This window comes from Moschus berezovskii, chromosome 9 (assembly GCF_049115385.1).
Source record: "Moschus berezovskii isolate FMDL1 chromosome 9, NW_MosBer_1.0, whole genome shotgun sequence".
NCBI classification, from domain to species: domain Eukaryota; kingdom Metazoa; phylum Chordata; class Mammalia; order Artiodactyla; family Moschidae; genus Moschus; species Moschus berezovskii.
This window is the reverse complement of record NC_142468.1, coordinates 87,829,996-87,857,401: the sequence shown is the minus strand read 5'-3', so window position 1 is coordinate 87,857,401 and position 27,406 is coordinate 87,829,996. Positions and strand designations below refer to the sequence as shown.

General features: G+C 36.7%; 1 protein-coding gene across 6 annotated transcripts in view; it reads left to right on the top strand.

The window, feature by feature from the left end:
- Window positions 1-27,406, top strand: part of DENND4A (DENN domain containing 4A) — a 137,525-nt gene that overhangs the window by 106,002 nt on the left and 4,117 nt on the right. For all 6 annotated transcript variants that reach the window (XM_088839919.1, XM_055437287.2, XM_055437286.2 and 3 more), the window contains 12 exons: window positions 1,342-1,458; window positions 2,074-2,202; window positions 7,696-8,795; window positions 12,805-12,991; window positions 16,669-16,763; window positions 18,253-18,428; window positions 18,521-18,667; window positions 19,989-20,187; window positions 20,415-20,669; window positions 21,575-21,692; window positions 22,284-22,446; window positions 22,606-22,670. In XM_088839919.1, coding sequence (XP_088696045.1) covers window positions 1,342-1,458; window positions 2,074-2,202; window positions 7,696-8,795; window positions 12,805-12,991; window positions 16,669-16,763; window positions 18,253-18,428; window positions 18,521-18,667; window positions 19,989-20,187; window positions 20,415-20,669; window positions 21,575-21,692; window positions 22,284-22,446; window positions 22,606-22,670 — 2,751 coding nt within the window. The remainder of the gene's footprint in view (window positions 1-1,341; window positions 1,459-2,073; window positions 2,203-7,695; window positions 8,796-12,804; window positions 12,992-16,668; window positions 16,764-18,252; window positions 18,429-18,520; window positions 18,668-19,988; window positions 20,188-20,414; window positions 20,670-21,574; window positions 21,693-22,283; window positions 22,447-22,605; window positions 22,671-27,406) is intronic.

The window sequence follows — 27,406 nt, the reverse complement described above, 5'->3', positions numbered from 1 at the left end:
AATTCTGTCCTTTTCATTTGTATATTATAAAAATTAGACATGATTTTTGAATATAGTATAATAGCTACATATTAATGAGCAGAAACTTTAAACTTAAAAATCCAAACATTAATAATAAAATATGAAGACTTATGGTTCTGCAAATTTTAACATTATTTTGGTCTATCTCTTTTTATGTGTACTTTTGAGAGTAATAAATATAAGCTGTGTACATTGAAATGTCATTTTCATAGTTCTTCCTTGGCTGGTTTTGTTTCTTGTTCATGCAATTGTGAATTTAATCAGAGTTGTAGTAGTCATCTTCAGGCATTATCTCTTAAAAATTAAGAAATCCGTCTTTTAACTAATGGCCTTTAAAAAGGATATCTGCAGTGAAGAACCTAATAAAACCTTGAATTTTATCAAAATTATCTTTACATTTTTTAACTTGTTTCTTTGGAAATGGAGCTGAAACTTTGATTAGAAAAAAATACAAACTCAAAATTATAAAAAAGATATTAAGGTAAACACCTAATGATAATACAGTTTCTTTAAGTAGTTCTTTGCAAGTTTATCAAATCATTTTATGTGTAGTCTCTCATATAACAGCCTTTTATATTATACATTTGGGAACTTGAGATTCAAAGAGAAAGGTTAAGTGGTTTACTTAAAATCATGTCTCCTAAGATCGAGAACTAGGACTCAAAACCTTATGTTTTGATGTGCTAGTCTAATGAAAACAATGTGCTGAAAATTATCGTGCCTCTTTAATAGAACAGTGTATCAGAAGTTTTCTTATATTGATGCAACATTTGCTTAATAAATTTAACTCTAGACTTTTTTCTCATTCCCATGTATTTGCACTCATGTGCAGTTCAGTAATTATTCAATTGAATTTTCAGAGAAACTGCGTATCAACAAATTTAAACAGGCCCATTTTTTGGTAAGATCTTTTAGACATTTGGCTTCAGTGATCTGTGTGTGGGTGTTCTGTTAAGAGTTCCCTACAGATTTTTCTTCTCCACTGCTTAGTTGGATCTTAGACCTTCACCTAGAAAGGTCATGGACTTGAATAAAGAATGTTTGGTTTGTCTGTGTCTTTTGGAGCCCAGTTAGTAGTGTAAACACACATGGTTACTTTTGACTACAATGTGGAGACAAAAATAAATGTGATTATTTTGTGATCATTCCTTTCTTGCGTTAATAGAGATGGGGAGGAGCTAAGAAAATAATGCTTTCAATTGGAAGTTATCCAGAAAAATTTCTATGAGTAAACCTAAATACCAATGTGTATCTTCTAATCCAGTTTCTCTTATTAAAGAATTTTATGATAAACAACATAGGGTTTTTTTCCTTTTCCAGGTGGCCAGTCTGACCTTGGATATAGTTCGTTATCTAAGGATGAAGTTAGAAGAGGGGATACATCCACTGAGGACATTCAAGAAGAAAAAGATAAGAAAGGGAGTGATTCTAGTTCCTGTAGGTTCTAAGTTGATATGGTATAAAATTGTAAGATTACATTAATAGAAAATTCAAGTCACTTTAAGTGTCAAAGTACTAATTTTGTTTTTTACTTTCCCATGGAAACTCCTCTTTCCTCACATTATAAGCCCTCCACCACCTAATATTCCAGTATACAAATACCCCATATGTGAAATGTGTGGTCTCAGTGGCAAATCACTCTCCAATCAAATACTATTCTTTTAGTAGAAATACATATTTCTTCAAACAGTGGCTTATTCCTGGAGCTTAATAATATTTTTACTTAATGCTTTTATTAATGAAATGTGATTTATATTTTTCCCACTTACCTCTCCCCATCAAAAGCAGTGTTTCATAACTAAAGAATAAACATAAAAGGCCTGCATTGTATGCATGGACCTCATGCATGACCACTATTTAGCTGTTTGATACACACCTTGACGACTCAAATGACATCACTTATTTCTGATTGACAAATAGATACAGAGGTGTTCAGTATTTTCTTAACAATTTTTTTTGATGGAACTGTTTAGAACTAAAAGCCACTTCTCCTTAGGGCTCCATTGATGTGTATCGATTACATCTAGACAAACTGCATTTTAATCTTTACAGTGTCAGAGTGCGAGAGTGCAAAGGGAAGTGCCGATTGTCTTCCTAAGCTCAGTTATCAAAGTTCTTCCAGTATAGTTCGCCTCAGCGGTGCAGATAACGGTGTTGGTAAAATATCAGGAGAAAGCACCGGTAAGTTGAATAGTATTCTCCTGTTATGTGTAAAATAACTTGTATCTGTATTTCTAGTGACTATTTTTTTAAAGTCTTAATTCTCCAGGGTTTTTTTGGGTTTTTTTGGTGCCACTTCTCAACAGTATAGTTTAGTAGTTTAAATTCTGTATTTTATAAACAGTTTGTTTAAGCTTTATTATAACAAAGTAAGGGGACATACTTGCAAGCCACAAGCCATCTGTTGAGTTTGGAATGTGGGAAGTTTGGGGAAAGGGAAATGGGAAATCAAGTAAGATGATCAATTCTGAGGGTGCTATACACCTCACCAGTTTTTAAATGAGTTCCTTAGTCTTCGTGTTATTCCTGGTTTTCAGAGGCAAAAGATAGTTCTTCAGATAGTTTAGATAACAGTACATAATATTTTTTCTTTCCAAAATACTTCATATATAGTATTTTATAATTATTATTATAGCAGTGCTTATACCGGTGAGAGAGGAAATATTAGCACTCTTTCAAAGATGAGAAAACTCAGGCATAGTCAGACTATTGGCATGTCACATAAGTTATCAATTAGTTAATGGAAAAATCATTTTAGGATCCTGGATAATATTTGGTCTCACAAACTTTGTGTTGAACTAAACAGACCTAAGATTTGGTGTTTCAGTCTGATTTCATAATTATTTTATTTTTGTATTAGCTCAATTCTGCATCATTTTAACTTAATTATTGAAAGACCTGTGCTGTGAAGGCTGAAATATCTCTGTAAACGGCCCTGCTGCTGTGATGTTTGTTTTTCTGCAGCATAAGTAAATATGCCTCTTGTTCAAGGGTAAACAAACTGTGGCCCATGGGCCAAACTGGGCCTGAAGCCTGGTTTTTGTACAGGTCCACAAGCAAAGAATGGTTTTTCACACTTTTAAATGGTAAAAAAATCAAGAAGAGTACTATTGATTTTGTGACACATGAAAATTAAATGAATCACAGTTCAGTGTTCATGAACAAAGGCTGATTGGCGCACAGCCAGCTCATTTGCTTCTGTCTTGTCTATGGCTGCTTTGGTCCTGTGTCAGCAAAGCTGAGGAGTTGCCACAGAGACCCTATGGCCTGCAGAGGATGAAATATTTACTGTCTGGCCCTTGACAGAAAAAGTGTGCAGACCCCTGCTGCAGCTATTTTAAAAAAAAGTGTTAAATGATCTGTAACTGTCTTTCTTCACATTTCTTTGTTAGATAATTATAACTTAAAGATTAAAAATTGTTTCATTGGTATTATATAATTGCTTCATAATTATTTAGTTCTTCCTAATCACTGTTGGAAGGACTGAGGCTAAGGCTGAAACTGCAATACTTTGGCCACCTCATGCGACGAGTTGACTCACTGGAAAAGACTCTGATGCTGGGAAAGGTTGGGGGCGGGAGGAGAATGGGACGACCGAGAATGAGATGGCTGGATGGCATCACCGACTCTGTGGACATGAGTTTGAGTGAACTCCGGGAGTTGGTGATGGACAGGGAGGCTAGGTGCTGTGATTCATGGGGTCGTGGGGAGTCGGACACGACTGAGCGACTGAACTGAACTGAACTGATTGAATCACTGTCTAATTTTGACTCTTAATAACTTGACTTTGGTAATTTTTGCTTTCTTGTTCTTTTATTCCTTTCTGTTCATGCTCACGGTTTTCTTAGATCTATTTTTATGACCTTTCTATTTTCACATGATTGTCAACGAACCTGTGTTTCTGACATTTTGTCAGTCATCAGCATCTGACTCAGCATATGGCTTTTGATTTTGTCCTCTGTGCTGAACTTTTTCAAAGCCTGTGATAGGTTTCCTAGGTGTGAACTGGAGTTGTTAGTTTATCCTTAAGATTTTTGACTTGAAAACTTTTCTGTTAAGTACTTAGTGTTTATCACTCCTACCAAAGACTGTATGTGGGATTTATAGGAATAATTAACTTTTCTGTATCTTTTTTTCTTGTATACCAATACTCCTAGGATTCAAAACACCTTTCAAGTTTATGTTTTGCAGTACAATATGTGTATATTTTATTTATATCATTACATAAATGACAGCTTCCAAAAGATGTGGGAATGGAATAACCAAAGACATGTTTTAATGTTTGATAGTTAAAAGCATCACCCTCTAGTTAGTTACTTCATGATTATCTTGGGAATTTTAACATTTTAAAAAATAATTTTCTTTATTTTTGGCTATGCTAGGTCTTTGTTGCTGGGTGGGTTTTTCTCTAGTTGCGGTGTGCAGGCTTCTCGTTGCAGTAGCTTCTCTTGTTGCAGAGCAGAGGCTCTAGTGCACGCGGACTTCAGTAGTATGGCTCCTGGGGTCTAGAACACAGGCTGAGTAGCTGCAGCACCTAAGCTTAGTTGCTCCGCAGTGTGTGAATCTTTCAGGACAGGGATCAAACCCAAATCTCCTCCATTGGTAGGCAGCTTCTTTACCACTGAGCCACCAGGGAAGCCCAGAAATGTTAACATTTTGATAAATGCATATTGAATTACTGGGAGTTCAAGCACAAAAAAATTTACTCTGAAGTGAAACATACTGTAAACTTGAAAACATACTTTGAAATATGTTTTTAGGCCTAATTCTGCCTTAAGTGTGTTTTAGCTTTTATCTTTAGCTACTACATTCAGCTATAACATGTCATATTGTAATATATTATGCTGTGTTATTTTCTGGGTCGGTCTGTTGGCTGCAGTTGTTTCCCAGAAGACAGTATTCATTCAGCGATTTTTTTTTTTTTTTTTGCACACCTATTATCTGCTACCATATGCCAGGTGCCACCTAGGATATAGTAAAGAATAAAAAATAAACGTGGTCCCTGACTTCATAGAGAAACACATGGACGGGATGAGAAAACATTAATCAAATAATCAAGTAAATGTGAAAACACCCTGATATTAAATACTGTCAAGAAGGGACAGAGCATGTAATAAAGAGGCTATCCTGGATTTAGGGGACATCGGTCAAGAAAGCTTCCTTGATAATATGGTTTTTGAGCTGACATCTGAAAAATGAATAGAAAATTAATGAGGATGTGGGCTTCCCAGGTGACTTACTGGTAAAGAATCTGCCTACTGATGCAGGAGATATAGGAGACACAAGTTCAATTCCTGGGTTGGGAAGATGCCCTGGAGGAGGAAATGGCAACACATTCTAGTATTCTTGCCTGGACGATCCCATAAACAGGAGTCTGGTGTGCTTGAGTCCACAAGGAGTTGGACACGACTGAGCAACTGAGCACACAGGAGTTCTGAAGGAGAAATTGAAAGGGAGCATTCCAAGCAGTGGGAAGCAGTGTGTCAAGACTATAGTAGGAAGGGATTACAGCTTATTCACAGATCTAAAGAAGGGCAATCCCTGGGCTAGAGCAGCATCCAGCCTCGTCTGGTAGAATTTAGCGTGTATATCAACTTAGGATCAGATAAACTATTCTGTAAATGGCCAAACAGTAAATATTTTTGCTTTTCAGACCATATACAGTCTCTATTGCCTAGTATTTTTTTAATTTATTATTATTTTTGGCTATGCTGGGTCTTTGTTGAAGTGCACTGACTCTTCGTTGCTGTGCACAGGCTTCCTCTAGTTGTGGCAAGTGGGGGTTACGCTCTCGTTGCAGTGCGTAGGCTTCTTATGGTGGTGGCTTCTCCTATTGCAGAGCACAGGCTCCAGGGCATCTGAGCTTCTGTAGTTGCAGCTCCCCGGGCTCTAGAGCACAGGCTCAGTAGTTGTAGCACACAAGCTTACTTGCTCTGTGGCATACGGGATCTTTGCAGACCAGGAATCAAACCTGCGTCCCATGCATTGGCAGGTGGATTCTTAACCACTGCACCACTGGGAAATCCAATTGCCTGTTCTTTATGTGCGTGATGCGTACAACTCTTAAAATGTTAATACCATTTGAGACTCTATAAAAACAGTCCACAGACTGGAGTTGGCTCAGTGGTGCAGTTTGCCGACCCCTGGTATAATTGGCTAACCAGCTTTATTTGTCTTTAGGCTATTTGCATAGTTCTTACTTTGTGAAGGAACCCTTGCTCATCTATTTAAATGCAGTTCTCGATTTTATCTTTGGCTTATAAGATTCCTCCAGGTCTTTGATAATATATAACCTGTCCAGTAGAAAGTTTCCCAGAATATTAGAAGAAAGTGTATTCTTGGTTTCTTATATTCTTAATCATAAGCTGATATAGAAAAAAAAAGAATATACTTTACCTCTCTACTATACTGTTTTCCTTGTTAATGCTATTAATATATGTTTATTAAACAGTACTAGTTTGTAGGCTTTTAAGGTCTCTAGTAGTCCCTTTTCGGAGAAGGCAATGGCAAGCCACTCCAGTACTCTTGCCTGGAGAGTCCCATGGATAGAGGAGCCTGGTAGGCTGCAGTCCATGGGGTCGCAAAGAGTCGGACACGACTGAGCAACTTCACTTTCATTTTTCACTTTTACGCATTGGAGAAGGAAATGGCAACCCACTCCAGTGTTCTTGCCTGGAGAATCCCAGGGATGGCGGAGCCTCGTGGGCTGCCGTCTATGGGGTCACACAGAGTCGGACACGACTGAAGTGACTTAGCAGCAGCAGCAGCAGCAGCAGCAGTAGTCCCTTTTATCTCCCATCCTGTTGCCTGAATTTGTATCATATGACAGGAAAAAAGGCACACTTTTAGTAATTGCCTGGTTATAGAGAGCTAATTCTGTTGTATAAAACATGTAAAAAGAGTAGTTGACAATACTATACCTAGACTAATGCTTTAGGAGACTCCCATATAATAAGGACAATTAAAGTGATCAAGTCTTGATTTCTGCTTCTGGTTAAAAGCAGCGAACAGTGTTTCTGAATAGAAAGTGGCTGTTCACATTCAAGTATTATAAACTTGAATCAATATGTAAAGAAAAAGTAAAATTATTTAGCCACATCTATGGTCATGAGAATTTAGAGTTTTAAAAATAAGTTTTATTTATAAAGCTCACATAGCTGTCTTTGGTTTGGCTTAGTGTTTTGGGTTTTATTTTTCTTTTTATAGGCAGAAGACTCAGAATCTTAAGATTATCTAGCACAACCACAATTGTATAACCATTGTTATTTAATCAGTTAGGTGAAATGGACATAAATTCATTATTATTGTTGTTATTATAAATATACCAAGGGTAAATATTAGTCTTATAAATTTTAAAAAGTAGTACATCCTTATATCTCAGAGCATACCCTTCATATTTGATTTGAATCCCAGTTCTGTCACTTAAGGGCTAGGTAACTTTAGGCTAGATAATTAATCTGTCTTGAGTATAAGCTTTTCCTCCACCCGTAAGGATGTTAGAATGATTATGGTGGATAATGTAAATAAACTGCCTAGTATAGCATCTGTGAAATAGCAGGTACTTGATAAATTCTTGCTGTTATCATTTTTATTACTGGTATCTTAAATATTTAAGACAGCTTATATTTGCATATTACATTTTTCACGGCTAAAAGCACTTTTTTTGTTTTTTAGAAAGCACATCTGAGCCGCTCTTAATATCATCTTTTGAGGATACAAATGAAACAGGAAACATTCAAAGTAGATGCTTCAGGAAAAGACATAAAAGTGACAATGAGCCTAATTTGCAGCAGCAAATGTCCTGGACAAATAGAAACCACAATCTTAGCGGAGGAGTACTTATGGGACTTATGCTCAATAGAATTAACCAGGAAGCAAACCCTGGAGATATGGTTGGAAAATTAGGAGCTGATGCAAAAATTCTTTCAAATGTAATCTCAAAAAACACAAGACCAAATAGTCTTAATATTGGAAAGCCATCTTTAAGATCAAAGAGAGACAGTGTAGAAAAGGAATCGAGTGATGATGATATACCTTTTGATGGTTCTAATTGTTTGGCAGATAAAGTGGATTCTCCTGTTATTTTTGACTTAGAAGACTTAGACAATGAAACAGATATTTCAAAAGCGAGGTACATTGTTCCACAAAATCCCAAGAGGAGTCAACGCTTGAACAGCAGCTTTTCAATAAAACCTTTTGAAAAAACTGATGTTGCCACAGGATTTGATCCCCTCTCACTTTTGGTTGCTGAGACTGAACAGCAGCAAAAAGAGGAGGAGGAAGAGGAGGAGGATGATAGCAAAAGTGTTTCAACACCATCTGCTAGGCGGGATTTAGCTGAAGAAATTGAGATGTATATGAATAACATGAGCAGTCCTTTGACAAGTCGAACACCAAGCATCGATTTACAACGGGCCTGTGATGATAAAGTCACCACTAAGAAAAGTCCAACGTTGGTCAAGGCATGCAGAAGGTCTAGCCTGCCTCCTAATTCTCCCAGACCAGTGAGACTTACCAAATCTAAAAGTTACTCAAAGAATGAGGACAGGCCAAGGGATAGACTCTGGTCTTCTCCAGCCTTCTCACCTACTTGTCCATTTAGGGAAGAATCTCAAGATGCATTAGCCCATTCATCACCTTCATTTAATTTAGATACACTACTAGTACCTAAACTAGATGTTCTAAGAAACAGTATGTTCACTGCTGGAAAAGGAGTTGCAGAGAAAGCAAGCAAATGGTATTCAAGATTCACCATGTACACCACATCATCGAAGGTAGGTTTATTAGTATTTTCTACATTTCCTTTTACCCTCCTCTACCACCAGAAGTCCCTTACTTGCAAAGATGTGTTTTTACCATTCTCCTAAAATACAGCTTTACAGAAAGGACTCTTGGGATGCATAAGGTTTGTAAGTATCAGAATTTGAACTTGAATAATAACTTCAAAAGGAAAGAATTCACCAACTAAGGTTATATTTGTAGTTCAGTTTTGAAAGAAAGTGATTTGTAGCTGGAATAAAAATGCTTACTGAGCTTCATTATTTATTGCCTTCAAAAATTACTAGCTAGGCATAGGATTTTTCTTCCTGGTTAGAATGGAGTACCTTGTGATACACCCACCTACCTCCCAAAGCAAAAAGCTAGATGAAATATAGAAGTGAAGTGAAAGTCACATCTGACTCTTTGCAACCCCATGGACTATGCAGTCTATGGAATTCTCCAGGCCAGAATACTGGAGTGGGTACACTTAAGTACTTGCTTAAAGTCATCAGAGAACTGCTAAAACAACTAGAAAATAGACGGGCAAGATTCTAGAGAGGAGAACTGCAGAGATGAGCTGAAGTCCTACAGCTACTTTTTTCCATGAGGGTATTTGCTTATTCTGAGCACAGAGTAAAAGGTTGCAGATTCAGGCTTTGTCTCATCAGAGGACTTTGGAGAGGTGAGGAGGCCAGCAGGACTTTGGGGATCTTGTGGAACTGGAGAGACAAAAATATCTGTCCCTTTTACAAATTTGAGAGTCCTCAGATGCACAAGTTTTTTTTCTTTCAAGACATTTTCTAAATAATGCATAAAACAGGAGTATGAAAAGGTAAGCAATAAGTCTCTGATAAAAAATAGTTCTCAGAAATTTTATGGTGCTGGGGATACAATAATTTAACTGCTGAGAGCTGAGGGGATTGGGGACAGGGAATCTTTGGTACACACACCAGGCCCTTAGTTCAAATTCTTGCAGAGCTATGCCTTAGGAACATGAGCAAACCAAAGGTAGACTGCACTTGACCAAAACTGCAACCTGTGCTGGACTCAGCTCAATCTGTGATTAGATCAAACCAATCAGCCTTTGCTTTAACAGGAAAAAGTGTGTCCTTTCCAGAGGAACAGAACATGAACTGGAGTTAGTTTTTTCTGTGTAGTTTTTTATATTCTGTTATTCAATTAAAAATATCTATACTGACAGACTTCCCTGGTGGTCCAGTGGTTCTTTCTTCCAATGTGGGGGACATGGGTTCCATTCCTGGTTGAGAAACTAAGATTCCCCCATGCCACGGAGCAACTAAGCCCGTGTGCTGCAAGTAGAGAGCCTACATAGTCTAGATCCTGTGCTGCACAGCAAGAGAAGTCCACGCACCATTAGTGAAGACCCAGTGTAGCCAAAAGAAAAAACACAGCTACTCTGAGAGACAAGACCCATAACTAAAAACAAAGGAAAAGCAGATGGTGGAGGAAACAGACCTTCAGGTGGTCTGAATAAGTGAATTAGCGAGGTACTTGGAAGTAATTGCAATATGTCCAAGAAAATAGAGGAAAGGGTTAAAAAAAAAGCTGGAAAGATGGAAAATTTCCCCAGATAATCATCTATTGAAAAGAACCAGTGTAAATTCTAGAAGTGAATAAGATATGAAATTAAGAATACAGTTGTTGGATTTAACAGCAGACAAAACACAGGAGAAGAAAGATTAGTGAACTTGATGGGAGGTAGTAGAAAATATCCACACGGAAGTATAGACATAAAAAAAAGAGGGAAATACTGGAAAGAATGTGCGGTTTAGTGGAACTGCCTAACATTGATGTAATTGAGTTCCAGAAGAAGAAAGAATGGGGTAGAAAGAAAATTTTAAAAGCTAATTGCTGCGAGTTTTCCAAAAGTGATTAAAGATGTCAACTCACCTATTTAGCAGATATATGAATGTCAGGCAGAATAAGTGCCCAAAAAAAAAAAAAAAAAGCCATAGGCATCTAATGTTAAAATCTTAAAAGGAGCCAAAGAAAAGAGATATATTACCTTCAAAAGAGCAACAATACGTTTCCGGGGCGACTTGTACTGAAGGAGGATTCCAAATGGGTCGCAGCCACAGCCGCTCCCCACAGAGGGAGCTTAGATGGTCCCTGTCCACATCCTGGGAAAGAGAACGCAGGCAAAGGTCCCGGTCCTGGGAGCGAGATCAGAGAAGCCGCTCTCGCTCCCCGCACAGAAGGCGTTCCAGGTCCCCAAGACGACATAGATCCACGTCTCCTTCCCCTTCTCAACTGAAAGAAGAGATGAGAAGAAACAAAGAGAAAAGAATGTCGGATAACTGAGGAAGACAGAGGGCAAAACAGAAAGGAATAGAAATGATGACGTTAATGGGATTTGCCTCCTTTGACTCCACGAAAGGGAAAAAGGTGGATGGCTCTGTAAATGCCTGTGCCATAAATGTGTCTCAGAAGAGAACGTACAGGCAGTACATGAATCAAAAAGGTGAATTCAACAGACCTTTGGATTTCTTTTCATGAGAACTGAAGTGTTGGAAGAATGATCTTTGTCTCATCTTGATCACAACAGTGGACTTTGTATTTAATATGCATCAAAAACAGGATCATAGTCCTTCCTCCTTGTAAAGTAAGAAAATTGTATTTATGATGTATGTAGTTCACTTACCCTGCCTCAAAAAAAAAAGTTAAATATTACATTTTTTTCCTTTAGGAAATATCATTTGGGGCAGTCATCAACCCCATTTTTTTGTCCTTATTCCTATGAAAACTATATGTTTTTTTCTTGGATGCTCTTTATGACTTAAAAACACATAAAAGTAATTTGGAAGTCAGTTTCTCAAATAAAGCATTAATTTCTTTAAAAGAGCAACAATAAGAAAACTGACAGTTGTCTTCTGAACAGAAAGTGATGTCAAAAAACACTGGAAAAACATATTGATCAGAGTACTGAAAGAAAATGCCGCCAACATGTTTTTCTGTACCCAGCAAAAATATTCTTTAAAAATTTGGGTGAAAATTTTAGTTCCACTGTGGTAACATAAGGCCACTAAAACCCATCTCTCAACTTACAACTAACAACTCCAGACAAAATACAAAATAGCAACTATCTAAGGATTCTGGAAAATAAAAGCAGATTGTGGAGAAAATTTCCCATTTTCTTTCTGATGCATCTTTGCCCCAAGAGCAGGTCCCAGTCACAGTGTGGCCTGGCATCCTGGCAGCTAAAACTTAAGGAGAATCCCCATATTTCCTGGACAGAGGAACCAGGGAAGGGTCTCTGTGGGCACGAGAGCATGAGGGGAAGCTGTGAAAGAAGGATTCCTGATTCTGTGTGTGTCCTGCACAAGTATCTGCCTCACCCTTGAGCTTACACGTACATCGCATAGATGCAGACCAGCATGGAGGACAAGGCTTAGAGAATTAAACTGAGTATTAAATCACCACCTGCAAAAATCAAAACACAAATTACAAGCTGAACATAACTCAGTTGACTACCTGCTAAAACAATACCACAACATTCTCCAAGAGATTATAGTAGTACCCAGGCTGCACAATAACTTTCATGGGATCCAGGAATAATAACCTGGATTGCTATGGAAAAGAATAAAATATGAACAAATAAAAGAGAATAAAATGTAATTTTCTGGTGGTATCCTGGACTGGAGCCTGGTGGGCTTCCATCTATGGGGTCGCACAGAGTCGGACACGACTGAAGTGACTTAGCAGCAGCATCCTGGACTGGGATTTGCAGGGAAGAAAATTAACAAACAAAGGCTTAAAGTTAGCAGTTATCTAACAGGTATCTGCTTTGATCTAACTAAGAAATGCTGCCGTAAAAATTGATCTCCAGCTCATGTTTGTCCAAATGAGGATGCCCTTTTGAAATTGGTTGTTTTTTTTCCCCCCTAGAAGTTATAATGTTGATTAATTGATCATCTGAGTAATTAGGCATTTCCTCTGCCTTAGAAGTGACCTTTTAAATAACTTTAAATATGAGGGAAATTAAGCTTATAATTATGTCCTTAGGATCAAAGTTCTGACCGTACCAGTCTTTCTTCAGTGGGAGCCCAGGATTCTGAATCTACCTCTTTAACAGATGAAGATGTCTGCCCTGAGTTGGAAGGAGCCACTTCTCAGGAGATAAGTGCCACTTCAGGGACTAAGGGAGTTGATTTCAGCAGAACAAGCCTGGAAAGTTCTGCCTCTTTAGAAGGTTTGTACAAACTCTTCTGTCATACTGCATTTTTCCCCTTTCTGTCTTAATTTTGTAAAAGATTTGCATGGCTCAAAGCAATAGAGAACCAAGGCCCTTTCCGGTAACTCTAGCTTCCATCCTTGTCCCTCAGCTTGTGTTCTCCTTGGCCCTAGAGGTAGCCATTTCTGTTCATTTTTTATTTATTCTTTCATTGTTGCTTTTTTAAACAAATTCACTTTTTTAAAAGCATGTGTGTTGTATTTGTGTGTTCTTAATATCTCCTTGTCTTCTTACTCAAAAGGTAACATAACTGTTAAACAATTAACTGTTACTTGCTTTTTTCACTTAACACCATATTCTGAAGAACATTTCATATCATCACATAGCATTGTCCCTCTTTCATTTGTAAGGTTGCACTGTTCATCATGTGTACTGGATCAGTTTATTTTAACCACTTCTCTGTTGATGGACTTTAAATTCTCAGCCTTTAACTGTTATGAGTAATGCTGTGACGCACATATGCCAGGGTAGCTTTAGAAGATGCTTCCAAGTTCTTCCTTAAAGTGACATTGCCAAGTTCCTTCCTCAGGGGTATACACTTTTGTATTCCCACAGGTAGTGTAGACAAATACCTATTTCCCAACAGCCTTGTGAAGAAAATATGTTAGCACACTTTTGGATTTTTGCCATCTGATAGGTGAAGAGTGTATTTCAATTAATTTTCATTTGCATTTATTTTGTAAATTGCGAATCTATTTGTACATTCAGGAACTATTTGTATTTCTGTCTTTTGCCTACATTTGATTTTCACTTGTTGGTCCCCCCACCACCTTTTTTTTTTAAGTTTTAATAGCTCTTTTTTATATTAGGGAATTAATCCTTTGTCTTCTATATCAGTGGCAGATACTTTTTCCAAGTGTGTCAAATTTTGGGGTTTTCTTCCCCCACATAAAAGTTTTTAATTTTGTATCATTAAAATTATCAGTTTTTGCCCTATTCTGGATTTTGAGTCATTGGAAAAGATTTTCCCTTCCCCTAGGTTCACTACTACTTTCTTCAATACCTCTCTCATTTCCCCTTTAACATTTTCTGGGATCAGCAGACTTTTTCTCTAAAGGGCCATATTGTAAATAGTTTTAAATTTTGTGGGCTATATATATATATTTAACAGTGCTTTTAAAATGTAAAAATCATTCTTGTGATCATACAAAAGTAGATTTGACTCCTGATTTAGATATTTAATCCATTTGAAATTTATCCTGGTATATGATGTGAGGAATGAACGCATTATGATATTTTTTAAATTTGCATCTTTACTATTTTAAAAAGCTTTTATTGTGGAAGTATTCAAACAATCACAAAAGTAGAAGGAATAGCACAGCAAACTCCCATGTATCCTTCATATAACGTCAACAGTTATCAACAAATGGCCAGTCTTGTTTTATCTTATCCCCTCTGTCTTCTGCTGCCAATATTTTTTCCTGCCCCACTGAATTATTTTAAAGTAAATCCCAAACAATATACAATTTTATTCATAAATACTTCAGCGTGTATTTCTGAAACATAAGGACTTTAACGTTTTAATTTAATTAATTAATCAATTAATCTTTTAACTGTTTATTAAAGTTACTTAATTTAAGAAATTTATTATTTACTCTGTTACACATGTACTGTGTACATTTTTATGTGTGTAAATCCTATCCATGTGACACATTGAGAACAACTGAATAACCAGCGTCAGGTTAAGATAACAGGTCAAGAACAGTGTCCAGACCCCCCCTCATGCCCAGATCTACTCACCACTCCCTGTGCAGGGGAGCATTATCTTAACACTGTGGCCAGCCATTTTTTTAACATTTTTGTGGACTCATACAGTGTGTAAGGATGACTCAGTGACTCATACAATCACTTAGTCCTGTCCAACTCTTTGCAACCCCATGGACTATATACAGTCCATGGAATTCGCCAGGCCAGAATACTGGGGCGGGTAGCCTTTCCCTTCTCCAGGGGATCTTTCCAGCCCAGGGATTGAACCCAGCTCTCCTGCATTGCAGGCGGATTCTTTACCAACTGAGCCACAAGGGAAGCTCTTTAGACCTTAGAGGATAGCTCAGTTAGTAAAGAATCTGCCTGCAGTGTAGGAGACCTGGCTTTGATCCTGGGTTGGAAAAATCCCCTGAAGAAGGGAAAGGCTACCCACTCCAGTATTCTGGCCTGGAGAATTCCATGGACTGTATAGTCTATGAAGTCGCAGAGTCGGACACAACTGAGCAACTTTCACTTTTCACAGTATCTATCTTTTGTGAAGTATTCATTTTTTAAAACAAAATTGTAACATCATATTTCTTAATGTGTCAAGGTTTATTACATAATATATAAAATATATACATAGTTTAAATTTTCACAACTATCTCATAAAACTCTTTGATGGTTTGTTCAAGTTGAGACCCAGACAGGTCTGTTTGTTGCATTTGTTTGACGTCTATTAACTCCCTCTCATCTTCATTCCCTGTATTTTCCCCCCCTTGTCATATAATCAGGTGATTAGCTCCCCCCTCTTATTTTTTTCTAACATACAAGAAGAGTTTATTGAGCTAAGTAAATAAGATAACCTCACATCCTGATTCACTTTGCTAAAAAGAATATTCAATGCTGTCAATTGATTAGATACAAAAGGTGGACTGCCAGCATGAATGATTGAGTTAGTCGAGACTTATAGAGAGCAATTTTGCACTAGCTTTAGCAGAGGGAGGCGGAGTTACAGAAGGTCATTGGGAGACCATCAAGAAAGAACTGCAGATGCGACCATTTCTAAGCATCTAGGATGATGTGAGGCTTCAGCTCTCTCTGCATCTCTGTGAGGCAGGGGCTTGGGTTAACGGAAGGTCTAGAGCTTTTTTCCTCTTGTGATTTATTTGCTGAAGCAGTTGGATCATTAGTCTGGATTATGCTGCTTGCATCCCCATGGTGGTATTTCATGTTCTCCTGTCCTCTCTATTTCTTGGAACCGCTAGTTTATACCGTTACCTTGTTTTAATACCTTTTAAAAATACCAGTGTTCATTCATAAAATATAGTAACTACAAAGAAAAAAGTATAGAAGTATAGATTACCTCCAGTTTTCCTAACTAGATATCGCCACTGTCAGCAATCGACTTGACCACAAAACTATTCTCATGTTTTGTTGTTGTCATTTTAATACCTAGTCATATCTCTTTGCTCTTAAGAATACACTTGGAAACTCTTCCCTAGTGCTTAAGAGCAAGATTACTCTTACAGAGTTTAAAGAGTCTTACAAGGCATAAAGTTGCCAGTAATTCTTTTCATGATCTGAAATAAGATCAGCTGTTTTATACTTTTTAAACCTTAGAACTAAACACTTTCTTATATCTTAAACATGTAAGAATAGAAACTTACTATTTTGCAAATAGTAATTACAAACAACCAGTATACTTTCTAGCCTGTACATGCAACGTGCTTAATAAGTGAGTAATGAATTAAAACACATTTCCTTAGGTGTATACGCAAAAGACAAATGCACACTTGAAAAACATTTTTCATTATTTATGTGTTTTTTCTTAAATTTTAAATAGGACAGTTTGACATTTTACCAGAGAATTTATGAGAGTGAGAGATTCTCACATTCTTTCTTATTAATTTTAATGGTTTTGCTGTTTGTTTTTTAATAATGAACAGGATCCTTATCCAAGTTTGCCTTACCTGGGAAATCAGAGGTGGCATCTTCCTGCAACACGAGTAATACAAATATCTTCCAGAACTATGCAATGGAGGTACAATTTTAATCAAAAGAATATCTTCATGTGCTACTTAATAAAATTTCTTAAATATTGATAGTCTCTGGTAGAGTGATTAAATGTATGGCATCTGAAAATTTCAAAATGTATATTACACCTGAATAAACTTAAAATGTCTATGACTTTTTCTGTTTAGAAAAGTTCAATACTTTGATAGCACTTTTATTTTCAGCATTTATGTTTGACCCTTGTTTTATGTATGTCCTCTTTCAATAGTTATTTCGCTTCTTAAACATGTTTAACTAGTTTCACTGTGTAAGCACACTTTTTGGATGAGGATACCGGGAGTGGTTTTGCATTTGTGTCCACTTTTTCCATCGTGTTTTTCATTCTTTGTATCAGTCTAAGATAGATACCTGCTGGATATGCTGCTATATCCCATTTTCTTACAGTGAAAAGGTTTTACTTTTATACTTTAAAAATTTCCCCTAATTTTTGTGCAAAAATTGCTTCCAAATACATTTGTGAGTGTTGCTATTTCACACTAATTTGCACAAATTTGAAAAATAAATTTGCATGCAGTTGGAAATAAATGATGAACACCAATGTTGCAATTTACAGAGATTCTGATGGCTTCAGAATTGTATATTTTATTAATGTAATGACAACAGTATTTACATTTCTCTCTAGCAATGCTTCTTAAACTGTCTATAATGAAAGACCAGGGGTTTTTTGGTTGTTGCCGTTTTTAATTTCCAATCTGTCATGGCTGATACTCTTCTAAAATCTGTTGATCACCAACTTAGCTGTTGTAGGAATGACTGGTTACTTTAAAGGTCCCCAGAGCCTCATCTCAGTTTCTTTACTTAGCTTATCACAAGCCAGTAAGAGTTTGTAGACCAGCTCTTCTCTGGTGACCACACTTGGAGTAGCACAGATCTATAACATGGAATTACCAGTACCTATTTTGTGTATTAACAGATGAATGCTTGGGTTTAGTTTTCCATTAATAAAATTGTGTGTGTATATTTGTGTGTGTGCTATGCTAAGTCTCCAGTCGTGTCCAACTGTTTGCAACCTTGTAGGCTGTAGCCCTCCAGACCCCTCTGTCCATGGGTTTCTCCAGGCAAGAATCCTGAAGTGGGTTGCCATTCCCTTCTCCAGGGGATCTTCCCAACCCAGTGATTGAACCCACATCTCTTATGTTTCCTGCATTGGTCGGCGGGTTCTTTACCATTAGTACCACCTGGGAAGCCAAATAAAATCTTGGCACATTTTATAGTACATAATTATAATGGTAAAGATGCTGACTTAAATGCAAGTTTCCCTTCCAGGGAAAAATTTTGGAATAGACTTAGCTGAAATAGTTAAAGATGAGTGTATAATATAATGTAATGATAATAATCCATTTTTTTGTTTGTAACTTCCAAATCATTCTGAATTTTAGTTTTCCAGTAGACTTATTAATTGAAATAATTTTATGCACTCACTAGCTTACTTTATAAAGTGCTGTTTTCTCCCATAGGTCCTTATCTCAAGCTGCTCTCGGTGTAAAACCTGTGATTGTCTGGTCCACGATGAGGAAATCATGGCTGGCTGGACAGCAGATGACTCAAATCTCAATACTACCTGCCCGTTTTGTGGCAATCTTTTCTTGCCCTTTCTGAATATAGAGATAAGAGATTTAAGACGACCTGGAAAGTAATGATTTACGTTTTTTTTTTTTCCTTCACGTTTAAGGATCATGTTTCCTAGACTCTTTTCTCAAAAAGCTCCTTTCTTTCACATTACAGATACTTTTTGAAGTCAAGCCCATCTACAGAAAATATACATTTTCCATCCTCCTTTTCAAGTCAGACAAGGCAGTCTTGCATCTCAACATCAACCTCTGGTCTTGACACATCTCTTCTCTCTGTTCAAGGGAGTTTTGATCTGAATAGGTAATTATGATTATGTGGAACTATATGTTAACAACATATACATTTCCATTTATGACAGAAAAATTAGCTGACCATTTTAAGATTTAAATCCCTATATATAATATATTTATTATCTTAAATTCTTATTCCTAATTAAAATAATATTGAAATTCTCTAATAATCTAAATGTTTCAACAGTTAATAGTTTATGCTTTATGGACTTCCCTGGTGGTCCAGTGGTTAAGAATCTGCTTACCAATGCGAGGGACACGGGTTTGATCCCTGATCTGAAAAGATCCCACATGCCGCAGGGTAGCTAAGCCCGTGCACTACAGCTGCTGAGCCCCACAGTCTAGAGCTCACGCTCCACAACGAGAGAGGCCACCGCAATGAGAAGCCTGTGCCCCGCAACTAGAGAGCAGTCCCCACTCACCACAGCTGGAGAAAGCCCTCGCACAGCAACAAAGACGCAGTGTAGCCATAAAGAAATACTGAAAAAATAGTCTATACTTCAAGAATCCCCAAAGTTTAAGCTGTATACTTCACGTATGATAATGTTTACTATTATTTTAAAGGTGAAAATTCTGTAGCACACTTGAAGTTTGTAATGAACATCTTTCTTTTATCTCTCTCTTGAGAAGTTAAGTCAGTACTAACATATTTCTACTTTGTAGTGTTTAATTTTCTACTTAGGAATATTTAATAATCTAAGAAAACATTTGGAGCTGTTAGATGAACTGTAAAAATCAAACTAAGAATTATATAGTAAGCCTAATACAAGTAAATCTGTGCTTAGAACAAAGGCTAGTATCATCTCCATTTTGGAGAAGTGCCAAATGCAACAAATAGAGCTGGGCAGAAGAAGTCACATTGGTAACTGCATGTGCAGAGGAAAATGCATACGTGGTCCTGGCAGGCTAGCGTGACCTGCTAGCCAGCTTTGATCATGATTGCTTAGACTACAAAACTGCAAGTCTGGGTGTGTGCATTCTTTCATCACAGGTCTGCTGTAGTCTTTTCTTTGACTGTCTCCCACTAGTTCTGACTCCTGAGGAATAGGTGCCTGTTGTTTCTGCTTTGTATCCCTGGGCCTACTGTGGTTGCTCAGTAAAAGTTGTCCACTAAATGTTTTGAATAAATGAATGGCTTATATTTAAAGTTTACTGGATAAAACGGAAATTTAACATAACTAGGCTACTGTATCCCTTTTCCCAAGCCAAAGCCAGATTACATCTTTGCTTTGTTTCACTTTGCTACCTGCAGCTCTGATTCTAAAGAGAACGTGGTCAGATGAAATAAATCTAGAGAATGATATGCTTTTTTTCCTTTTTTAATACCCAAGCAAATCTAAGCCGCTGGAAAATACATGTGCCCGAAGTATTCAGATCCCTGCTGATAGATCAAAAGCAGCTATGTCAAAATGTCCGATATTTCCAATGGCCAGGAGTGTTAGTACTTATGGCACCTTGGATAAGGAAGACATTGGAGGGCAGAAGCTCGTTCCTACAGGCAGCCTGCCAACTACTTTACAAGGCGCTGCAGTACGTATTTCGGTGTTTTTTACAGTTTGGATATTGATAATTTGCATTTGATTTTGTTCCCCTTGTACTAAATAGCCTCAGAAGCTTCAATTTTATTATTATTAAGAAGGATATCTTGTTATATTATACAATTAAATTTTTAATTATGTAGAAGTCATCGACAGGCATATAAAAAAAGATTGTCATCATCTTGTATTTGCTGTTTACAGTTTTTATTTGCTCAACAGGATTCTTTAGGATTAGAATGGCACCTCCCAAGTCCAGATCCTGTCACTGTTCCATATCTTAGTCCATTAGTGGTATGGAAGGAACTTGAAAGCTTATTGGAAAATGAAGGTGATCGTGCAATAACAGTGGCAGACTTTGTGGACCATCATCCAATTGTTTTTTGGAACCTGGTGTGGTATTTTAGACGTCTTGACTTACCCAGTAATTTACCGGGATTGATTCTTTCTTCTGAGCATTGTAACAAGTATTCAAAGGTACGAGAGTAAGAATTATCTAAAATTCGGTGCTACTATCACCACTGCAATGTTTGCATATTCCTAATGACAAAGTAATTTTATGCTCAATATTTTTAATAACCATCTGAATCAATAAAATTGTTGTAAATAATTTTTCTTCTTGCAGTTCAGCAGTAAGACAGTCATGTTTTTTGGACTTCTTATAAAAGTTTATACAAAATGGGCTTGGCTTTTTGTTATAGCCTCAAGAATAAACTGTAAATGACTCTTCTAAGATGATTTTGTGAGTTGGCCCCACTGATGCCTCATACCTCCTTAAAGAACAAGCCTAACACTTCACGAGGACGTCTGTAATTCACATTGCAGTCATGTTCTAGCTACCCTTCTCTTCATTCATCTAAATTTTCATTTAAAATTTAGGTAGTTTTTTGTATGTTCACTTGCATTTTTTTTTTTTCTTTTTCAAAGCTTTCACTGCCGTTAAATGGCAAGGTGTCTCAGTTTAGGAGCTTTGTGTCCTCTCTTCTTGCACTTCATCACTGTGCGTGTGTTTGGATTGTCAGTGAAGGAGTGACTGAGAGGTTAACTCAGTCAGAGGATCTGTGCTAGGGTCTTGAAATGTTGGAGAATGGGGCTTCTGGAATTATCTTTCTGTGGAGCCTCAGTCGAAAGGTGGTCAAGACTGTCTCTTCATGATCTTAGTACTTTGTTAAATCTGCGACTTTAGGGACCACTCACTTCTCAGCTCAGGTCATCTCCCTTCAGTAGGGTATAAAATGCACACAAACCAATGGTTTTTCTGCTCTTTTTTCTTTTGCACACATACATCCTAAAAAATATTTTTCAGGATCTTTATGAAATATTTACAAAACATTATCATGTAAATATCATTAATGAGTATTGTTTTTTATTCTTCAACACAGATTCCTCGCCACTGTATGTCTGAAGACAGTAAATATGTTTTAATACAGATGTTGTGGGACAATATGAAATTACATCAGGATCCAGGACAGCCCTTGTACATCCTCTGGAATGCACATAGTAAGTGCTGTCATAGAATGCCCATTTCCTTCATATAAGAGTACTCTCTGCTTGCTTTAAATAGCCTAAACTAATGTGTAACTGACTTTTATTATACTACTTTTTGTCTTACAGGTCAAAATCGTACTCTTTTGTTTGAGAGTGAGTGTTAAGTTTGATGTTTTTAGTGTTATCTACTATGGAAGTCACGGGGTTTTGTTTTTTGAGTGATGCTCTGTATGTGGTAGAGGGGTTATTTTTGTAGAGTTCCATTTTTAGCACATCGCTTGTCCCTATTCTTTTTACCTATTTTTTTGTTTCCATCCCAGGCTGCTGATTTAAAATTCCTTCCAGGGGCTGTATTACGGAAAATACTATTTTTAGTTACTGTGTATTTGAGGCCACAAAAAACTTACTTTTATCATTGTTTGTCTTATTTCTTCCTTTTTTTTCTTTTCTTTCTTCATTCTTAGATTTCAGTTCTTTTATCTATTGCCCTTAATTTATTTTTACTGCTTTGTAGCTTTTAAAATAGCTATCAGTTGCTGCTTAATTACATTCTGCTTTATACACAGAACACTTTTGTTCATCTGCTCTTTTGTTCCTTTACAGCCCAAAAGTATCCAATGGTCCATTTATTGCAAAAAGGTGATAATTCATTTAACCAGGAACTGTTGAAAAATATGGTAAAAAGCATTAAAATGAATGATGTCTATGGACCAATGAGTCAGATTTTAGACACACTGAATAAATGTCCTCATTTTAAAAGACAGAGGTAAGTCATTCTCTTAAGTGAATATATTGTTCCTCTAAGCAGATTCATATTGTTTGGTGACTTGTTAGAATATCTCATGCTTATATTAACATAAAAAATTTTATAGATATATACAGATGTATGAATAGTAATATCTTCTCCATTCCTTTTCTCCCCTAGGAGTTTATATAGAGAAATACTATTTCTCTCACTGGTGGCACTGGGAAGAGAAAACATTGATATAGGTAATTCAGCATAATATAAAACATGTAATACTTATATACCATGGTATAGTTTTCAAAATGTTTTTATACTGGTAGTATTAATTAGATTAATATAAGATTATATTAATATATTGGAATGGTTTCTCTTTTAATATAATGTAAAAGATACCTTTATATTTTGGTCATGTTGGTAATAACAATGATAAATAATGAAAGCTAACATTTTTTGAGGGCTTATTATGTGTCTTACATTGTAGCAAATACCTTCCATGCTTTATCTCATATAATTCTCAAAAGTCTTATGGGGTAGGTACTATTATCATTTCCATATTATTATTGAGGCAGCTGAGGATCCAGGAGGTTAAGTAATTTGAACTTGGGCTTCACAACAATAACAGAGCCATATTTGAACCAGTCAGCCTTAATTTCCAATCCTATACTTTTAACTATCGTGTCATATCACTAATGGCATTAAGCTTGTTTCAGAAAAGATGCAGCTAAGTATGTACTCTAGGAGGTCTCGGCTGATCCTCTTCTCTCAGTTATTGTGCTTGGCTTCTTTAGAGTCAAAGACACAAACAGAAAGTAAAAGGATCCGAAAAGATACTCCATGCACGTAACACTCAAGGAGGCTAGAGTGACTATATTAATATCAGACAAAGTAGAATTTAGAGTCAAAGAAGGACATTGTGGATGAAACAATCCACCAAGAATTATTATTTATAAGAATTATAATATATATGCTGCTAACAACAGAGCCCTCAAATACATGAAGTAAAAACCAGCAGAATTGGAGGGAGAAATAGACATTCAGCCAAAATATTAATAGTTGGATATTTCAGTAATGGGTCAGACTAGGCAGTAGATCAGAAGGAGACAGAAGACTCAAACAGCACTGTACACCAGCTAGACAGAGCACTCCACCAACAACAAAACACATCCTCTTCTCCACTGCGCATGGAGTACTGTCCAAGAAACCAGATGGTAAGCCAGAAAGGAAGTCTCTCAATACACTTTTACAAAGCTGGAAATCATACAAAGTATATTCTCTAACCACACTACAAGGAAAAGAGAAACCAATAATAGAAGGAAAATAGGAAATTCACAAGTATATGGAAATTAAACAACATACTCCTCAATAACAAATTGGTCCAAAAAGTCATTAGACAATACTTTTGAGATAAATGAAAATAAAACACAATATACCAAAACTTTGAGACTCATTAAAAGCAGTTTCTACCTTAAGAAACTAGAAAAGGAAGAGCAAACTAAACCCAAAGCAAGCAGAGAGAAGGAAATAAATATTTGTGGAAATAAATAAAATAGAGAAAAAAGAGGAAAAAAAATTTTTTTAATGGAAAAACTGAAATCAAAAGTTTGTTCTTTAAAAAGACCAATAGGGATTTCCAGACAATCCAGTGGTTAAGACCCCACGCTGCCAAGGCAGTGGGCACAGGTTGAATCACTGGTTGGGGAACTAAGATCCCACATGCTGTACCTCCCAATGCTGCCAAAACAAATTTATTTTTATTTTAAAAATAAAAGATCAACAAAATTGAAAAATCTTTAAGCTAGACTAAGAAAAAGAAGACTCAAATTACTGAAATCAGGAATAAAAGGGGGGATAATTCCTACTGACCTTACAGAAATAAGAATTATAATAATTATATATCAACAAATTAGATAACCTAAAAGAGACAAGCAAATTCCTAGAAAGACATAAACTATAAAACTGACTGAAGGTTAGAAAATCTTAATAGACCTGTTACAAGTAAATAGATTGTGTTAGTAATCAAAAATCTTCTCCCTCAGGACCAGATGGTGAATTCTACTAAATGTTTAAAGAAGAATTAACACTGTTTGTTATAGACTGCATGTTTGTGTCCCACGCCCCAAAATTCATATATATTGAAGCCCTAATGTGATGGTTTTTGGAAAGTAATTACATCAGGAGGTTGGAGCCTCCAGGATGGGATTAGTATCCTCATAAGAAAAATAAGAGGGAATTTCCTGGCAGTCCAGTGGTTAGGACACAGCACTTTCACTGCTGCAGCCTGGATTCAGCCTTTGGTCAGGGAGCTAAGATCCCGCAAGCCAGCCAAAAAAAAAAGAGAGAAAAGAAGAGAACTATCCCTCTCTCTCAGCACTGTGAGGATAATAGGAGAAGACACCTATCTGCAAACCAGGAAGAGTGCTCTCACCAGACACCGCATCTGCTGGCACCTTGAATAACTGTTCATCATTTAAGCCACTCAGTCTATGGTATTCTGTTATAGCAGCCCAAACTAAGACACTAATCCTTCATAAACTCTGACCAAAAAAGTAGAAGAAAAAGAAGAAAGAAAGAAAGAAAGTGAAGTCGCTCAGTCGTGTCCAACTCTTTGCAACCCCATGGACTGTAGCCTACCAGGATTCTCCATGGGATTTTCCAGGCAAGAGTACTTGAGTGGGTTGCCATTTCCTTCTCCAGGGATCTTCTCAACCCAGGGATCAAACCTGGGTCTCCCGCATTATAGGCAGGCGCTTTACTGTCTGAGCCAGCATCCTAACTCATTCTATGCATTAGGCCAAAATCACTGCAGATGGTGACAGCAGCCATGAAATTAAAAGACACTTGATCCTTGGAAGAAAAGCTATTACCAACATAGCATATTAAAAAGCAGAGATGTTACTTAGCCAATGCAGGTCCATCTAGTCAAAGCTATGGTTTTTCCACTAGTCATGTATGGATGTAAGAGTTGGACCATAAAGAAAGCTCATTGCTGAAGAATGATGCTTTTGAACTGTGGTGTTGGAGAAGACTCTTGAGAGTCCCTTGGACTGCAAGGAAATCCAACCAGTCAATCCTAAAGGAAATCAGTCCTGAATATTCATTGGAAGAAATTATGCTGAAGCTCCAGTACTTTGGCCACCTGATGTGAAGAACTGACTCATTGGAAAAGACCCTGATGCTGAGAAAGATTGAAGGCAGGAGGAGAAGGGGACAAGAGAGGATGAGATGGTTGGATAGCATCACCGACTTGATGGACAGGAGTTTGAGCAAGCTCCGGGAGTTGGTGATGGACAGGAAAGCCTGGCGTGCTGCAGTCCGTGGGGTCACAAAGAGTCAGACACGACTGAGCGACTGAACTGAACTGAACCAAGCCCAGACAAAGATGTCACAAGAAAAAAAAAAAACTGAAGAGCAATATCCCTTATTAATATATATACAGAAATTCTCAACAAAATACTAGTAAACCAAATCCAGCAATGTATAGAAAGGATTGTATGCCATGACAAAGAGGGATATATCCCAAGGATGCAGTGTTGGTTCAGAATAAAAAAAAATTACATTAATATGATACCATATTAATAGAATAAAGACAAAACCACATGGTATTTCAGTAGACACAGAAAAAACATTTGACAGAATTCAACAAACTAGAAAAGCTAGAAATAGAAGGGAATATCTTCAACCTGATGAAGGGCATTTATGAAAAACCCAGAGTTAACACCATATTCAATGATAAGAAACAGTCTTCCCTTTAAGATCTGGAACAAGAAAAGGACGCCTGCTTCAACACTGTAGCTGGAACAGCCAGGCAAGAAAAAGAAATAAAAGGCATCCAGATTGGAAACAAAGAATAGGTGACATGATCTTGTATATAGAAAACCCTAGAGATTCCAAACCAAATTGAAACAGAACAAAACAAAAACCCCAAAGTATTAGAGTTAATAAATAATAAATTCTGCAAATTTATAGGATATAAGATCAAGATACAAAAATTAGCTTAATTTCTATAGCAATGAATAATACAGAAATAAAATTAAGAAAGCAGTCCATTTACAGTAGCATCAAAAAGAGTAAAATGCTTAAGAAGTTGTGAAAGACTAATACAGTGAAAATTACAAACATTTCTCAAATTAAAAATCACATATATGAATGGAAACCCACCCCATGTTCATAAATTAGAAGACTAATATTCTTAATATATCAGTACTACTAAAGCAATCTACAGATTTAATACAGTCACCAGTAGTATTTTTTACAGAAATAGAAAAACCCATCCTAAAATTTATGGAATCTCAAGGCATCCCAAATAGCCAAAACAGTCTTGAAAAAGAACAAATCTGGATGATTCACACTAACTGATTCCAAAACTTACAGCAAAGCTACAGTAATCAAAACACTGGTACCAGCATAAAAGGCAGATATATAGGCAAATGGGATAGGATAGAGAGCCCAGAAATAAACCCTCACATTTATGGTAAAAATGATTTTTGACAAGAATGCCAAGACTCTTCTGTGGAAAAATGACTCTCTTCAATAAATTGTTCTGGGAAAATAGGATATCCACTTGCAAAAGAATCAATTTGAACCCTTATACAAAAATTAACTCAAAAAGGATCGAATACCTAAATGTGAGTCCTAAAACAATCAGAAGAAAGCATATGACAAAAGCTTCATGCCATAGATTTGTCAGATTTCTTGGATATGACACCCAAGGCACAGGCAACAAAAGGTCAGACAAATAGGGCATTGTGAAAACTGAAGATTTCTGTGCATCAAAAGTGCTATCAATGGTGTAAAAAGACATCCCACAGAATAGGGGGAAATACTTACAAATGTATCTGAGAAGAGATTAATATCAAGAATATGTAAAGAATTCCTAAAACTCCACCACAATAAAACAAGCCATTGCAAAATGGGCAAAGAGCTTGAATAGACATTTATCCAAAGGAGATATATGGATGGCAAATTAAGTACATGAAAAGAT